Source organism: Panthera pardus, unplaced genomic scaffold, assembly GCF_024362965.1.
Source record: "Panthera pardus isolate Hobbes unplaced genomic scaffold, ASM2436296v1 HiC_scaffold_8, whole genome shotgun sequence".
Classification (NCBI taxonomy): domain Eukaryota; kingdom Metazoa; phylum Chordata; class Mammalia; order Carnivora; family Felidae; genus Panthera; species Panthera pardus.
The window spans coordinates 25,306,238-25,325,058 of NW_026527013.1; the positions used below are offsets into that span (position 1 = coordinate 25,306,238).

At 45.0% G+C, this 18,821-nt stretch overlaps 1 protein-coding gene across 2 annotated transcripts in view; it reads right to left on the reverse strand.

Moving 5' to 3' along the window:
• The window catches only part of IL17RD (interleukin 17 receptor D), a 71,190-nt gene that overhangs the window by 25,968 nt on the left and 26,401 nt on the right, over window positions 1-18,821 (reverse strand). For both annotated transcript variants that reach the window (XM_019469995.2, XM_019469994.2), the window contains exon 2: window positions 3,317-3,374. In XM_019469995.2, coding sequence (XP_019325540.2) covers window positions 3,317-3,374 — 58 coding nt within the window. The remainder of the gene's footprint in view (window positions 1-3,316; window positions 3,375-18,821) is intronic.

Sequence of the window (18,821 nt, forward strand, 5' to 3'; positions counted from 1 at the left end):
TGAGCCCAAACCAAGAGTCAGATACTTAACAACTCCCAGGTACCCCCAACTCACAATTTTTATGCTGCTTCATCTCCATTTCTTTCTCAATGGTTAAACTTGAAAACTCTCTTTGGTATCTGCTGCAAAAGGTCCTCAGTTCCATCTAATGTCCAAAACTACTCATTACCCCTCCAAAGTCGGGGTGTTTTTCTTTGAGGTGAAGCAGTAAGGGGTTATTTTCTAGGCTCAGTGAGTCTGCTGCACTCCCAGTGCCCCTGCTGTGCACCGTAGCACACATTTCCCATTTTTATGACTAAAAACCTTCCCTCAATACTTGAAAATTATAAAAGAACATAAGAAAACTATAGAAGTCATCCATACCCTCCCACCACGGAGATAACTACTATCAACTTCTAAAGGACATGCTTCCAAGCCTTTTAATGTGCATATAACATAAGTCCTTTTAAAATTTCTTACTAAAATTCAAAACACATGCACCACAATGCACCCCCCCCCCCCACTCGGGTAACTCCCATCCCTCACAGAGCTTTGTGCCCTGCTTTCTTGCCTAACTGCACCCCCTTCCGGAAACTCCATCTGCTTAAAAAGCAGCCACCTCTACATTTCAATATTACTTCTTTTGAAAAGATGTTAATAATTAATAAAACCAAATTCTACTTCTAATGAAAATTGACTCTTGAAGCATACAACATATGTTCTCTGGGTGCAGAAGAGAATTTTAGAATAGAAAAAAATGTTTCTTTAAACATCTGGTTTAACACCCACATTGTACAAATGAGGAAACGTTTTGCAGTTAAGAGGCCAGCTGGGTGGCTTAGGATTCCGCTGCTGACCAGCCCTGGGTCTGGACAGAAAGCAGCCTGGCTCATGAAGGGCTCTTGCCATTCTAGCCTCAGCACAGAGATTACGACTATAGTAAATTCTGAATCAGAAGTGGTTAGCCTGAAAAAATCCCTGGCTGAAACAAGCTTCCCAATATTAAAAAAAACAAAAACAAAAACAAAAAACCATCAGATTTGTCAATTTCAAGCATTTTTCATTTTTCGAAACCTCTGACTTAAACAGCTGTTAGGAAAATATGCACGAAAACAAGAGCAAATCATGGTTTGTTTTTTTTTTTCCTTTGTTCATTCCTAATGCCAAAATTAGCACTCTCCAGGTTTCTATAAATATAATTATGCAAATATAAAGTCAAAGAATTAAGAAAATGTATTACAACCTACTCAGGCATTACCACTCAGAGCCCAAAGAAGAAACGAGAAATGCAAAATGAAAGGAGGCGTAGAGACCTAGGAGATTCGGTTTTGACTTAATGGCAAGACATTACCTTTCTTTGTAACATCAAATGGCAAAAGAGCAGAAATATAAGATTTTGTAGTTTAACCCTTTTGGCGAAAACCTGATCATTGGCTCTCAGCTCTTCCAAACAGAATGAGTAACCAGTCAACTGAGCAAGAATAGAAACTTCCTTGTGGAAGAGAGAAAGAAATATCTTTTCAATGGAAAACAATGAATAAATTTTTTACACAAACCTGGATCCAATTATTAGCAACTCTAACATTTTGGATTCTGGTTACCAAAAAACTATGCCCAAATGACATTTTGCCAAAATGCAACCGAGCTTCAGATGTCTCAGGAGTCAATTCAAGTTGCGAATTAAATTCTAATTAAATGCTGAAGAGTAAGAAAGAAAGAAATGACTAAGAGACGGGCATCAGGCACATGGGCCAAATGTTTAGTCCCATGAAGAAAACAATAGATACTTTTAAGTTTTACAGGTACAGATCCTCTTTCACAAAACCCCGTATTAAATTAGAGCTGCAAATACTTGTTTGCAGCTGACCGGAAAATTTTGAACTCTTGAATGTGATACAAGATCTGCCAGGACCAAGAGCATATATTAGAAATTAACTTTGTAGCTCAAAGAGAGCTCTCTTACACATGTCTTTACTTAGCTGAATTAAGTGTCCTGGACTTGCAAATCTTTCATTAGCATTACAGCATTTACCCAGAACAGGCACCCACCACTAACTTGAAATGTCTGTTTCAAATGTAAGTCCTCATTGGTTAACTTAAAATACTCACGTCAGCAACTGCGGGCATAAATTTGACACACATATTTGTATCTTAAAATTGTTAGATTGTATACATGACCTCAAAAATCTTGCTCTAGCAGTGATCATTTCAAAGGCCTCACTGTGACCTACACCCATTATTTACATGGATTCACAACCCTCTCCAAGAGATGAATCAAAGGTCAGGAGTCACTTAAATAGGAGTCAAGCTCCCTCTTGTTAACGTTTTTACATGTAAATTATGGCTCATAAGGCTAAAATGCTCACAATTCCATATAATTACCTTCTCAGGCATGGAAGCATTTGCTGAGGGGAGATTCTATATGCCTAATCAGAAAAAGCACCCCACCCTGCCCTTAGGAAACAATTCAGACAGATTAAGTCACACTTCCTTGAGAGAAAGGGCCAAAAAGATGCTGTATTCCAATTCTGGTTGGCATGACTTCTAATATTAACAGATATCAATTACTGAGTGCACATCTTAGGCCAGCCACTGAGTTAAGCAGGTAAAAGCATTACCTCATTTAACCCTCAAAATGATGCCGAGGAAGAACCTAATCTTTATTTTATATGATGTGAAAGCTGAGGCTTGAAGTCAAATCACCTGCCACAGCTCACAGCTGACAGGTAGGGAACCAGAGCTGGAATCCAGGCGAAGTCAGAGATGGCCAACTGGAGACCCTTGGGCAAATCTGGGGCAACGTTCGCTTGGCCCACTCTATGTGTGTGAAAAATTTTAAATAGATGACAGTATTAAAAAATGGTTAGACAAAAAATGCAAATTTCTTACTCTTCTTCAAAATCACATCTGGCCACACTCAGGGAATTTCAAGGCCACCATGAGCTGGAATGGAGAGAAGCCAGTGCCCCCTTCAGACCAGACAGTCCCTGCTACTCCCTAGCATCTTGCACTTGAGTAGCTTTGTCCCATGCTGGGCCCTACAGGCATCTGCCTTAGTTCTTAAGGACATGACTATGTCCTGAAGAAATCAGGGGAGGTCTCCCTCCATCCAAAATTTCTCCCAACACTATGGAGGGCACTTGACCTATCCAGGCTCCCAAATACTTGAGTGACTTAATGGAGACTCAGCCAGCTGCTTTAGCTCTATTGATAAACCTGGGCAGGTTCAGAAAATTCCTCAACCCTAGGACCTCAAGTGTCCTTGATTGAGCATGACTGTGTGAGCTTTAGATCACTGAACGGGCCCCATTCTTCAGCGGTGAAGCCAGTTACTTACTGTCATATCTGAAGGTGATGTTGTGCAGCCCACTGTTTCTGCTGGCCGGCCCCACTCCCTGTGGGAAAACAAGAGAACATGATGAGGAGAAAAGCCAATTTGCTTTTCCAGCACAGATCCCTTGGAGTCAAAATGTACACAAGATAACAAAGACCCAGGGTCATGCCAGTCGCTGAGCAGTATCTACCACTCCTCCCGCCCACTCTGTGCCTCTTCTCCCCCCACTGACTGCCAACCTCCCTCCAGCCCAGGAGATTCCTACTGCCAGGCCGACGGCATCATGAGAACGTACTTCCCTAAGACAAGAGGAGCATGCTGTTCTGTGTTTGGGGGTTAAATAATAATTCATTAACAGTAAAATTGGGAGAGAGATCATGAGCTGCCAGCTGGAGCCCTTCCAGTTGGATCTGCTTTGAGCACTGATTGGTTATAAAATTCGCCTACCAGACACTCTCGTCCAAAAGCTCTATTAAGCCACGACAGATAGGCAATTCCTCAAGTCTAAGGAAACAGGTTTCTCATTCCAAGACCGGGAATGAGTGTGGGAATAAGCCATTACTTTTAATGAGAAAATTCTTCACTGTATCCATACCTATGCTTGGAATATATAGGGTGGGTCATAAAAGAAAAAGAAAAAAGACTTTAAAAGGGCTAACTCTAACTCTTGGTGATGTGGCCGTTAGCCATCTGCACTCTTAATAGCAGGGATAACAACTCCACCAGACTCCCCACTTTAATTACAGCATCCACAGAGGGAGCACCGGATTCCTCCCGTTGCCCAGCCTTTTCCTAACCCACCACTTATCCATCATGGGAAAGAGCAGCTACAGACCTGCCGACTCTGGTTTAACTATTTCTGTAATAATCTGCAAATGTGCCATTCAGCATTAATTGCAGAAGTCTCCAAAAACAGTTAATTCTGAAATGCTAAATGATGGGAAAATATTCTAACCACACAGCTAAAGTTTCCACTTAACAAAGGGGATGTTGGGGAAAACCATATGCTGGCAGCCCGGTATTTAATGGGCAATTGTCACACTGAGACACGATGTGCAGAATACTTCTGATGCAGCCCAGGGTCTCAGGCCACAACCCCATCATATCCATATGCTGTAGACATGTTCACGCTTTTTATCCTGAAGCCAGGCATGCCCACTGAAACTGTATCCTTGAGCTCAGATAAACATGGACCTTAGGAAAGCACAGCTGTGCAGAAAGGGACACACACACACACACACACACACACACACACACACACACTCTTCTAATTCAAGTGAGAAATAAGCAGTAACAAAATCTAAATCAACATGGTACACTAGCCCATGATCTATGGAGGCTCCCTTTCTTCCTGATTCACCTTCCTCCTCCTGTTTCCTTTCCTGTTTCCATCCTCCTTTTCCCACATACACAAGATTCCAGAATTCCTCCCCTGAGCTAAAACACTTTGGAAAGGGTTGTTTTCTTATTAAAATCCTAAATGCCTCCGTAAATCCTTAGGGACAAGGCCTCTAATGTGCCACAAGAGTCTGCCCAACTTCCAGATGGTCAAGCCCAGACAGACACAACCAGGCAGGAGAAAATGCAATCTCTCCAAAACCCTTAGGAAATGCCCCAAACCACACCTTTCTCCCTTAAAAACCCCCGAGATATAAAATCACTTACCATTAATTACTATTATGAGCTAGACATCATGCTAGGTATAGTGGTGAGGAAAACAGCCACTGGTCCTGTCCTCAGGAGCACAGTAGTTCATTCCTTCAAAGGAGACTAGTTGGGTATGTGGATCACATGCCAGGTATATAGACAAATTTCAAACCACGCCTTGACTCTCCAGGAACCCTCAGCGTGGCATACAAGGAGGGTGCAACTGGGTGAAAAGCCGGCCATAAATAAACATACAGCTTATGAAATGCCATAAGGTAGCACCTCACAAAGGATGATTCAAGGGTGAGGACAGCACACACCAGAAGCTTGAAAGAAGGAAGGGTAACCGAACTACAAGGGAGAGGAAAAGGGAGCATCACGGAAGGCAAACATCTACAGGCCAAGGTGGGTATCTTAATCCTTCCATCCTCCTGCTGGTGACCAAGGGCAAACCTCTTCACTCCACCGGGTTGGAGTGCCCTCAACTATTTTCCTAAAAAGATAATTTGCATGAGTTTCCCCTGGGACAGGAGTTTGAGGAGGACCACGTGAAGCCATGTAGAGGAAGCACTTTCCAAAAAGCAAATGCATTTCACTTAATAGCATGCTTTGAGGTCTGTAGGACTCTAGTGACCAGTGACTAGTCACCTTACTTGTAGGACTAGCAGCTTTTCACTTTGTTCTTGTTCTCCTCATATTTCCATCGCAGCACGTTTTTTTTTTCTTTTTTTAAAGATTTTATTTTAAAGTAATCTCTACATCCAATGTGGGGCTCCTACTTACAACCCTGAGATCAAGAGCCACATGCTCTACTGACTGAACTGGCCAGGGGCTCCTGCTGCAGCATGTTTTTAACAGGTATGTACTGGGCACTTGCGATGAGCTTGCATTGTGGAAAGAAGCCCAATATCGTGAGATGTGTTATATCTTGCAGACAAGAACCTAAATCCTTCCAAATAAGGTCTGTGCTGTATGCAGAGCTGTTCAGAAGAGGGCCCAGTGAGCGTGGCCTCAAAGGACAGTGAGGCTTGCATACAGTGTCGATTCACTACCCACAGGGCATTCCACCTTGACCCCACCCCTGCAGGGCTGGGCACTTTTGGTCATCGACCAGAACTGGGTCCTAATCTCAGGGGCTTTGGCCACCAAAGTGATCTCCTAATGTGCAATTCTGCCTTCATTCCTCTGCTCCAAGCCCACCACTAGCTCCCTGTCCCTCCTAGAACATTCCCGATGTGGCTCCTGCCTGTCTTCTCAGCTGCTCCCCTCCCCACCTGCCAAACTCCTCCAGTCACTGCATTACTGCTCAGCACAAGTTCAGGAGCGCTTCTGTATCCCAGAATGCCCTTCCTACCAGCCAAGACCTGCTCCTCCCATGGGCTTCTGCCTTAGTCCGTCTAGCTCCATCACACGGTGTTCCTGACACACAGATGTGCCTGCATATTCACCCGATGAGAGTACAGTAACCCACCCTCACAACCTGACTGGCCTGGCACTTCTGTTAATGCACATGCAAAACGGTCATTCTAATTCCACACAAAAATCAGAGACCAAAAGACCCTGTGACTAAGTCTCATCCTTGAGTTCAGAGGCAATAGAGCACAGAGCTCAACTCCATCAGAAGTACCAGTTCCTGTGTGCACTGGGAGACCTGTCACTCTTGGCAGTCATCCAGGGCATGGCTTCTGAGCACATGCCATCAGACAGATGCTCCAACAGGCTGTCCTCGCTTCGCACCCAAATGCTCCCGCTGCTCCAGAGCCCTCAGAAACCACAGGAGAAACGGTGTGCCCAGACTAGCCCACAGAGCACTACTGTTTTCTTTATGCTTTGTGGTAGACAGAATACCAGCCCCACAAAACAACAGGTCCCCAGGACCCATGCGGTTACTGCACACAGCAAAAAGGACTGTGAAGATGCAATTAAGTTTAAGGAACCTGAGATGGAGAAAGTATGTTGATGAGCCCAATGTTATCACACAAGTCCTTGTAAGTGGGATACAGGAAGATCAGAGAAGGAGATATGGCCACAGAAGCAGAAGGCAGTGAGGCAGACATTGATTTAAAGATGCTACACTACTGGTTTTGAAGATGGGGATAGAAGGGGCTCATAAGCCAAGGAACATAGGCACCTCTAGATGCTAGAAAAGGCAGAAAAGGGTTCTCCCTAGAGCCTCCAGAAGGAGCCAGTCCTATCAACACCTTGATTTTCAACCCCACATAAGACTCATCTTGGAACTCTGACTCCAACAACTATAAGATAATGAATTCGTGCTGTTTTAAGTCACTAAATCGTGACAGTTTGTTACAGCAGTAATTGAAAGCTAATACATACATATACTTTAGCTGCAATATGGATGAGACGGATCTCAGTGTCACACATGTGCTGCGTGTTGTCATTTTCCCCTTCCCACACCCAGGGCAGACTGATCGATCACTTGTCACAGCCCTCTATCCCACCCCGGCTGCAGGCAGACATGAAACACTGCCCCATCAAGCTGTGGCTTCAGATTCTGCCATCCTAGATGCACGCTTTTGAGGGCTAGCCTGGGGCATATCTGGAGTGGAGGAGTGGTTAACAGGACGGGCTTTGGAGTTGTACAGATGTGTGTTCAAACCTCCCCCTTTCAGGCTGTATGACCTTAGACAAGCTTCCAAACTTTCCTGAGCCTCGTTTTCGTGAGCTATTAAAGTGTTTGAATAAAACTTCTTGGAAAAGTTCGGTGTGGAACTGTATGAGAAGACATGTTATCAAGTATTCTGCACAGCACATGACACATTGAAATAGTTATGTTACCATTCCTGGGAAGATTCCTGCCCTAATAAGCAAAGAGCTGTGCAGCGTGGGAGTACGTGAGGCAGACAGGGGAACGCTCACAGGAAGGGGCATCTCCAGATATGACCAGTCTTAGCATCCAAACCTGGGGGGTCTGGCAGATGGGTGGAAAGGTCAGGGCAAGGTGACAGAGGCACTAACCACCAGACTAAGGAATGGTCTTGGTGGGAACTGGGCAACCCAGTGACCCCCATCACTGGTAAGTGCTCAGGCTGGATCAGATGGGAAGAGACTGGAGGCAAAGTGACCAGGGCGACCCCCTACTCCCTCATCCTTCTCCAAGCTTGCACCACAGTCCGGCCCTGGCCCATAAGTCAGCCCTTGATATATATTAGTTTTCTGCCTGAATGAATGAATACATGATGAAACTAGGGAATGCAGATCAAGAACCCAAGAGGACCTAGCCTTGCGTGACAGGGTGAGTTATGGGCTTAGAATCAGGACTCCCACTAAAAGAACATGGTGAGCAACTTACAAAGCTGGTGAATGGTTTTGCAAGCTGTTTTTCAGTAAACAATCCAAAGCTTTTAGCTACTATACCTGGTTTGATGTTTAATGAGCTTACAATTAAGAATACTTGTTTGTGGCCTGTTACTTAAAAACTATAAAATGCCAATGCTGTGGCCTTAGGGTGTCACATTCTTAGTTAATTTACCACCCCCATTTGCTGCACTTGGGGGCAGCTTTTAATTTGTTCCAATGCTAGGGGAGAAGCCAGCCCCAGGTGCCTGGGGCTCTGCTATGAACACTCTATGGTGAGCAGGGACGGAAGCAGCAAATGGGAACATAATGGAGAAAACATCTTTTACTCAGGAAAGGGGGAGGGGAGGATAACCCATAAGTGCTCTAAAGGAATAAAATTCAAAACCCACACTATGCTCCACCCATATGGCAAAGAAGCAAAGGCCTGGACACAAAGACAGCCACAGGGAGGGATCCCACACAGAGCAGCTAGCGCGGGCCATGAGGGCCATGAGGGGCCATCCGAAGGCCCATTTCCTGAGGGGCCCTTGGGGATTCTAAGTCCATTGAAGACACCAACTTCCCAGAGCAACATTTCCAATCCAGCTCCAAAATAGCTTAACTGCCATTTTGGAAAGATGCATTTTGAAAAGGACTGTGCTAATTATAGTAGCCCCTTTCCAGTGGAAGGCATGGCCAAACTACAAGGCCTAAACAAGACTGCTTTCAAATCAGTTAAGGGCCTCTCAGAAAGCTAGCAATGTTTTAGTGACCCGAGTTTGGATGAACATTTAAATAAGAGCATCCATCATAAGGAACTGAATGGGTTTTTTTGGTTTTTTTTTTTGTTTTTTTTTAAAGATAACTGAACAACTACTTAAAAAACCAAGGCCAGCTTATACTTTCTATTTTCCCTTTTCCTCCACCTTGGGTTTCCAGCGTGTCAAGGAGATTTAAAAGATAGCAGACAATTCTGTGAGGCTTCAAATGCACTACAGGACTGACATTTTTGCCTGTGACCAGTGGACGTGGTAAAGGCAAGAGGCAGAACATGGGGTCAATTTACTCTGCACAAGTTCGGTTCAGATGGTTTCATAGATGAATTCAGATCCCACTTAACTTCAGTTCAAACCTTTAGCTAAAAAAAGGCGGGGGGGGGGGGGGGCGGGGAGAAGTCAGAAAAAAGGAGAGAAGCCCCAGGTGATGTAAGCTGAGGAGAATGCCGGCAAACCCAAAACACAAGGAAAATAAATCACAAAGCCAGCCTGGGTCTGGATCTATTCAAGATATTCTTCTCTACATTCCCGAGAGCTGTTCTCTCCCACTTTCCAAGTAGATACAACCAACTTCAGAAACGAAGGGTGCCAGCTGTCTGATTTGGGGAGGTAAGGCTTTGGATGTCTAGTGGGGAACACACAAGCTCTGGGGGAGTGCCAGTGTGTTCCCACCAGCAATTACCACGTCGGCCCAAAAAGACCCAGAGATCTTAAGCTAATTAGAGAGATTTGCTCGAGGAGGTAGGAAATCACTACTCCAAAGCATCGCCTGTGTACCAGACCAAAGCCGTAATCATGATTCATCTCTGACATGTTGCTAATCAGCACACACATGTTCCTAATTTCACGCTCCCCAAAGGAAAGCTGAAGGGACAATTGTTTCTGAGCTCGAACATGGAGCCAACCTATGCCAAGTTACAATGTGTTTTGCTTATCAAACTGAGAGCTCTCGTTTCCAACTAAGCTGCCTTTCACTATTTTACCCCTCCTCTACACCCCCACCCTCACCTCAGACCCAAGGAAATCCATTCACTAAAGATAAAGATGTGTTAAGGTATTTATAGGAGTTGTCTCTCAGATAGTAACTTTTTTTTTAATTGAAATAGAATTGACATACAATATATAAGTTTAAGGTATACAATGTATTGACTTGATATATTTATTTATTGCAATAGCAACTTTTCTAACTGGCCATTACCTAAATGGAATTTAGTATGTTTTTAAATGTCTTTCCCTGCTCCAGATTTTGACTTTCTTATTGCTTTGCCACTGGAATATACACGTGCAGTTAATGCCCAGAGATATCAACACACACACACACACACACACACACACACACACACACACACACACTCTGACTTTTCTCCTGTGTTTAGAAACAAAACAAAACAAAGCTCTCCAGTCTCCTTGGTTTTCACAAAGCAAAAGCCCAAATACTTTTTTCCAATTAGTCTGTTAAGGATCTGGGCTGTGTGTTCTCCCGTGGCTGATACTCACAAATAGACAGGATTGTTCCATTTCTCCAGTTCTCAAAACGTTAAAAGCAAGCTATAAAACATGCCTCCGGATAGCGAGCCAGACCCTCTCCCTTGGCTGCACACAGCACTCCCATCCACTCAAATGAGAACGGCATGTTAAAGAGCTGGCATCTGTAAGGTAACTATCAGCCCATCTGCAGTTTAAAACGCACACACAGACAACTTCGCAGACACAGATTAACTGGTGTTCTGTAAACACTGGGTACGAAGAGGAAGCAAGCAACCAGCCACCCAAACACCCACCCAGCAAACCAGCTACCGGCTTGCTCTCACTTAGCTGTTAAAGGTAGTTACAAAGACTTCACTCCAGAAGCTCAAGAAAGTATCTCCCTGCAAGGGCAAAACAGTGATTAGACAATAGAGGAAAACTTCAAGCTACACACATGCCTGTTATGCCTAAGCTCAGAGGAAATGTTCGGATCAAAACAAAACTACTAATAAAAAGCCTTAGGACCACACAGAGAGCGTGCACTGAATTGTACCGCTTCAAATACTGTTTCCGAGGCCCCGGGACAGAGTCTCCAAATACTGTATCACATCTGGAATTCTGCTTTTACAGCACAAATGCCTGCAGAAATAGGGGATTGTGATGTTGCCATGGGGACCAAGCCTCCTCCAGTCAGGCAGGTCCCCAGTGTGTCCCACACATGTGCTTCCTTCAAGGTGGATTTCACATATTTGGAAATTATGGAAGACCGCCCTTTTAGGTTTTAGTGCAAATCGAAACATCACAGGCTACACTAGAAAGCAAGGGACCTTCTGTCAGCCTATTATTTCTGTCCACATGGTGGTCTCAGAGAGAAAACCTCCTTAAAATAACAGTGGGAAGCAGCAAGTCAACATTAGACCCTTTTTCAAAAGTTATTTGTGGCTTTTCCCCCTTCCTCCAGGAGGGAGACAGGCTGCAAGCACCCCTTTTAAGCTCTCTTGTTCTCTGGCTGCAAAAATCCAAGTGAGTCCACCTATGTGCACAGCTGCCTCCCACTGCTGGTCTACGGGAGGGACCCCAGGCTCGGGCTCTGTCACTTGCCATCACAAGAAGTGAGCCACTAATGCCTTCCCAGCAGGGCTACTGGCCAAGGTAGGGGGTCTTCATTTTTAATTGTTGTTAAGGCAAAAAGGTTTCTAGAACCCATAGGAGAATCCTGTGAGAAACATTCCTTACCCAACTTCCCCCCAAAACATTCTTTTTTTTTTTTTGAACATTTTATTTATTTTTGAGACAGGGAGAGACAGAGCATGAACAGGGGAGGGGCAGAGAGAGGGAGACACAGAATATGAAGCAGGCTCCAGGCTCTGAGCTGTCAGCACAGAGCCCGACGCGGGGCTCGAACTCACGGACCGCGAGATCATGACCTGAGCCGAAGTCGGCCGCTTAACCGACTGAGCCACCCAGGCGCCCCCCCCCCCCCAAAAAAACATTCTTACACAATTTGGGGGCATTCCCAAAACTCCCAGAGGCCACCGAGGGCTTCACAGAACCCAGGTCGAAAGCCATATATAGACACAAAGAATCTGGAGCCCCCACTTAGAAATACCTTAGGAGGTACGTCTGGGCTTCTCCACTTCTCTGGGAGGCAGCCTGTCCAACCAACCCCCCCCCCCCCCCAGGTATGGATTCATACATACAGGAAAGCAACCCTCATTGGGTGCTGGCAGGTGCCCACGACCACTCCTCAACCTGCCATTCATCCTACATCCCTAGGACCCCAGCTGGCTTAAAACAATGGTCAAGACCCTCATCTGTCTTTCCCCTGGGAGCATTCTCCCATCAGTTCTAACTAGAATGTCTCAAGCCAAAGCAACAGTGACTCCTCTAATACGTATCTGCTTCTCCGCAAGGTCTGGCCTTTCCCAGATTTCCTGGGGGGAAGGGAGGGAATCAGCCAGCCCAGAGGTGAAGCAGCAATCACCAAGTCCCATGGGCAGATCGAGGGGGCTCAGGGGGAACTTGTTCTCGGCCCTGCCCCAGCTCAGTGTGACCTCCAGATTGAACCATTTCCATCTAGTCTCTTAGATATCACATCCCAAAATGTCCCCCTGAGATGCAGCCAAAGTTCGTGAATGTGTGTGTCTGTATGTGTGCATACCCAGCCACACAGAAGAAGGAGGAAAAAAAAAAAGCACCAGGAAGTCAGCAGCTCGGCTCCAGGTGTTAACACTTAGCGCATCCTGCCCAGCCCCCTCCAGCTTGAGGCCGGCCGCCTGGGAGCCGGACACAGCAATTAGGCCCTTCCCGGGCTGGGCGCCTTTGTCCCCTCACTAACATCATTAGTGTCTGACTTCCTGTGCACAACAGGGCCTCCCGGGGGGCAATCGCCGGCTGACCGGGGCAGGGCATTAGACTTCCTTTGTCAAAGACCCTCAAATGTTAACAAGCATGTGAACAAGCTTCTCCTCCCCCACAACACCCCCCCCCCACCTCCGCCACTCCTCCGACCCACCACTCAATTCTCTGAGGCCTTGGTTCTCCCCGACTTGTGGGAATCTGAGTTACTTGAGAGCAATATCAAGTCTCTGGGTTGAGTGAGCATAGCTTCCTTTCCTGCAGAAGAGGTGGACAAATGTGATTTCCTACAGCAGGTCCCCTACAAACATGCTACTTGCATTTACCCAGCGCCTGCCAGATACCAGGTCTGTATCACTTGTCTGACATTAACTGGGGAAAAAATGAACAAAGGTGAAGGTGCTCGGACAACATGAGTCCCAGGCTGTGTAACACCCAGCCCAGCATCTCTGTAGGCACAGGTGTCCCATTCATGTGTGCTCATGGGTTCAAGTGCAAGACGGTCTCAAGATGCAAGGATGTGCCGAAGGTTTGCGTGATACTCCCAGGGTTTGAAACACTGATCACATCTGAAACTGGGGGAAGTGTAGGTTGCTACACAGCTACAACCCTACTGTCACCTTCCCTTTTCTCAGCAATACTAACACCATCAGGACCAACATCACTAAAATCCTCTCGTTTATTCCTCCAGCCCTCTCAACAGAGGGTCTCAGCTTCTTACGTGGGGACACAGATGTCTTTGAGAATTTGGTGAGAGCTGTGGCACACGTACAAACACATAAAGCTGCACACAGTATGTCAGGAAGCTTCTGGCTGGACCCATGCAATCCATTCAGGGGCCCCCACCTGCCTGCCCTAACCATAGATCAATAGCTTAACACCAGGTCTGTAGAAGGACACCATGAGTGGTTCAGTGATCCAAGGGAAACTTTGGTGGTTAAAAGCTAAATTCAAAGGGCAGAGGAAGATGGTTGGTAATAAGATCTCAATTTTAAATATAACTCTGGATTGATTCCTCAGTTATAATCCTTTATAGGCAATATTTGTTACAATTCAATAATTAAACACTAGGTTCAGGATGTTGGGACTCACAAACTTTACAAAGTAGCAATACAAAAGGCAAGTATTTCTACTGTTATGCAAAGGAGCCCATTATGAGATGTGCCTAGCACCTTTCAGACAAGTGACAATAGTCATGTCTGCAGTCAAGTCAGTTTCACTGAATCAAGTTAAAAAATAAACAATGTGGCTACTTCTCACCCCCATCCGCCATAGTTAAACAGTGGAGGAACATATTATGGTATCCAGAAGATGGAGAACTGATTGCTCCTGCTCAAGTGCCTTTGCAGCCTGTGGTGTCTGTGGTCAACACACAAAACTGGGTTAGGTTTTGGATGCATTTTAAAATATTCGCCCAAGAGCCACAGTGGGGGATAATATAAAACTCCCCCCCTTTTTTTAATGAAGAATAATCTATGGTTTTGACTTCTACTCCAGACATACCAAAACACCTTCAAAGCTTCAAAAAGATGTTGGTAGACAGCAGAGAAAGGACACCAGCACATCTATGATACCAAGTCCCCCACAAGTTTATTTTGATGAACTTTACAGGTTTCAAAGGGTAAAGTATTTCATCATTGGTTCTGATTTTTACCTTCTGCCAAGCTAATTTCAAAATAGTAGGCAATCGGAAGAATATACTCAGACATTAATGGTCTTTGCAACCTTACGTCTCCCCGCTTTTTGGATGGAAGCCAGCAGTCTGCCCTTAAACTATAAGCAATAAATCTACAAGACTCTCCTAATTTCCCAATGATACCACATGCAATTCCCATTAAAGCACACACGTACACAGTGACATACCAGTTAAATCATTGTGTGATTTAGGCCAGGAAATAATTGTGTTCGCCAAGAAATATTCAGCTTTGTTTTAAATTCCTTGAACAGTTAAAATGTCATTCTGAGAAGGAGGGCAAAGAATGATGTAAAAATGGAGAATCACTGTCTTGGTTGATTTCAGACTTCGATAAACCTTCCCATGGGTGGAGGAGGCAGTACAGACTTCCCAGGAATGAAGGCCTCCCCAAACTACCTCTCCAAGGACTCCTGGCATGGATTGATAGAGAGGGGGAAATCAGATTCATGTGAGACAGATGAGGCAGTGGAACCACACACTTCCTCCCTGAGAAAGTGGCCCTGGTACTGGGCTCCAGCTCCTCTCTGATGGGGCTGAGACCAGCAAAATGGCACACACCACTTTATTGGCCAGGCAATAGGAAGAAATCAATGCATCTTGTCCCCTTCATTAGGTTTCCCGTGAGAGATGTTTACAAAATCAAAGCAATATGGGGGAAGTAAATTAGAAGCTTGTTATATTTTGTCATGAGGTGAAACAGAGACTTCCCAGAAAAAAAATTAAAGCAGTGACTAAGTATTTAAAAACTAAAATAAAGGGGCGCCTGGGTGGCTCAGTCGGTTAAGCATCTGACTTCGGCTCAGGTCATGATCTCGCGGTCCGTGAGTTCAAGCCCCGCATCGGGCTCTGGGCTAATGGCTCAGAGCCTGGAGCCTGCTTCCGATTCTCTGTCTCCCTCTCTCTCTGGCCCTCCCCCGTTCATGCTCTGTCTCTCTCTGTCTCAAAAATAAATAAACGTTAAAAAAAAAAAACCTAAAATTTAGTTAAAAACTAAAATTAAAAAGGGAGGTCAAAGTTCCTGGCTAAAATGATTACAATCTAAGAATGAGGAGCTGAGTCAATACAAGGCCATCCTTCAGGTAAGTAGCACTGTTTTGTGGACACAGAGCCAGTGAATTCACAGGAGGGCTGAGAAGGAAAAGCCCCAGACAGGCACAGCTGTCCAGGACAAGGTGGGCAGGAAGGTGGGATGGGTACCATGTTGCACCTGCCACTTCCCCATCTGCCCGTGAGGGGTGCGATATTCCCTGGTTCTCAAATAGAGCACCTGAGGACTGGGTTTTCAAGTTTCTAGGAAAAGTGTAGGCTTTTCTTTTGATGAGGGCTTTATTATTTTTTGTAAATATAACAAATTCAAAGCAAAAGGAATTTAAGTACTGAGAATATGAAAATCCTCCCTAGTCAACCTCAACAAAACTGTACTTTATAGTTCCAAATTGCTAAGGGACCAGATCTTAAACATTCTCACCACAAAAAAGAAATGATAATTATGTGACTTGGTAGAGGTGTTGGCTAAAGCTTCGATGGTAATCCTATTGATACATGTAAGGTAACCAAATCAACTTATCATATACCTCAAAATTACACACTATCATATCTCAATTATACCTACATTAAAAACAAAGAGAAAACCCTCCCAAACATCCTCCCTGCCCCAGCATTTTGAAGACTCTTCTGGACTGTCTCTATTTCATGCATCACATGGACTATGGCTTGACCTAAGTTAGATCCTAACATACAGAACACTTGTTCTGATAAATCTCCATTAGCAAATAATGAATACAGTTCCTTTTGGGAGAAGCATGTGGGACGAATGAGAAAAACAACAAAAGATCCTAATGAGGTAAGAATTAGGACCACTGGGCCAAATGGTTTCTTAAGGTCCTGCCAGCTTTCATTATCCATCCATTTTTCACAAAGAGAAAGCACCACTATTCAAAAGCAGTAAGACAGGCCCTTTCACCTGTTCCACAGCTGGTTGTGTACATGGAAAAGGCAACAGGACACACATATCAAGAAGGTTTCCCGGTGAAGTGCCCAACACATGTAGGCGACCTGCTGATGTGGGTATCCTGAGTGCTGTTCTGTTGGGTAACCCAATTACTATAACTCATCCTGAAAGTTTTAAAAAATTACACAACATTAGGGGATTTTATGATTCGTTGGCTAGTCTCATGTAAATAACAGAATTGGGTAAAATGAAAAGGGAAACTCTGACAAACCCAAGAAGAGGGCTGACAACATCCTCTAGCCCACACAGTAAATAAAAATCTAGGAGCACCACTCTTCAGAGTAAGGCAGCTGGAAGAGTGCCAGGGTGGGGAGATTCTACAGACCAAGTGGTGGAGAGGAAGTAATTTGCTTGTTAAAACTAAATTCTCGGCTAAGCGATCGACTCTTGATTTCGGCTCATGTCACATCACCGTTCGTGAGTTCAAGCCCCACATTGGGCTCTGCACTGACAGAGTGGAGGCTACTTGGGATTCTATCCCACTCTGTGCCCCTCCCCCAGTCATGCTGTCTCACTCTCTCTCAAAATAAACACATAAACTTAAAAAAAAAAAAAAAAACTGTAAGTGCCATTTGTGATTAAAATCACAACACATGCGTTAGCCTGGTTATCGAAGAAGAATGATCTCTGCCTAGAAAACTTTGCCTGATCTATAAGCAGTATTTAACTGTACCCCAAGGTTCTCTCTTCTCATTTATTCATGAATAACCTCAGATAATGTCCCAGAATTTATTAACCGATATTTTAAAGGTTAGAAATGTACTTTACACTGGCAAGGCCATTTTGCATGCTTGAGAATAACTTTCCTCCAAAAGTTTATAGTTCATTTTTGAAAACAAAGCTAAAAGGCATGAAATTAGAGATAATAATGTTATACCTTACAGAATGAATGCACGTAGTTATTATGCAGTTGAGCTCCAAGTGTAAGGGAATTTCAGAGAAGGGGGTGTTGAACAGAAGAAGGCTCCCCCAGAGAAGTGTCTTCACCAGGTAGACAGGTCCCTAACTGGATCCTAGGGCACTGGGAGCTTTGAGGTAGGTAGTGAAGAGACCATTTCAAGCAAATGTGTATACAAAAGGCACATGTAACCAACTACACCACCCCCATGGTAAGCATTCAGTAAATGGCCTCTACACCTCAAGGTAGACGTGGAACCTTCCTCATCAGCCAGAACAAATTGCTCTAGAAGCCCTGGAGTAAGCGACAAACACAGTAATGCTTCTGTCTGAAACACCCCAACCAGCCTGAAAGAATGGGCACCAGAGGGGCTGGGAGGCACAAAGGAGCTCATTTTGGCATGTGGCACATCTTGCCATCAGGCGAGACTGGAACACCGTGGTCCTTACAGAGGTGAGCACAAGCCTGATTTGGCAGGCAGGAGTTCAGGGAAGGGTCCCTGATCCAAGCCAAGGTGGCAATGGGCTAGGATCCAGGTAGTGAAGATAGAAGAAAGAGGCAATAAAACAGCAGCTTCAAAGGATAAACCAAAAGGACCAGAAAGTTGAATCAAAGGAATGAGTCAAACCCCAGGGCCTGCAGACAAGAGGTGCCAGTGACAAAACAGAGAAGACTAAAGCTGGGGTCTTGTTACACACATCCCCTTATTTCCAGAATGGGCCTGATTCTCTGCCCATGATACAGATGAAAGGCACTCAGGAAGGAAGAAGCGGAGTCCTGGTCACCATCCACTTCCCTCCATGACCACAAACATCACTGGGGCATCTGGGTGGCTCAGTCTATTAAGCTTCTGACTCCAGCTCAGGTCATGATCTCATGGTTTCTGAGTTTGAGCCCCGCGTTAGGCTCTGCTGAAAGCTCAGAGCCTGGAGCCTGTTTCAGATTCTGTGTCTCCCTTTCTCTTTGCCCCTCCCCTGCTCACACTCTGTCTCTCTGTCTCTGTCTCTGTCTCTCTCTCAAAAATAAACATTTAAAAGATTTTTTAAAAATTACTAACTTTTGGTGTTGGTGAGTGGAAGCATCAGGACCCCTCCCATCTTCCCCAGTCCCTCCCACACATCCTGACTCCCGTCTACAGCTGGAGTAAACCAGTGCCATGCTCCCAGGTAGAGTTCATTGAGGAAGGGAAGGAGGGATGGGGGGCAGGGGGAAGAGGGAGGCAAGGAGGGAAGGAGGGAGGGAGGGAGGGAGGGAGAGAGAGAGAGAGAGAGGAAAAAGACCCTGAAATAAAGGCCCTTTGTTAGCTTTTACCAACTCTTCAACAAAATTTCTGAAGACCAGAATCACTAAATACAATA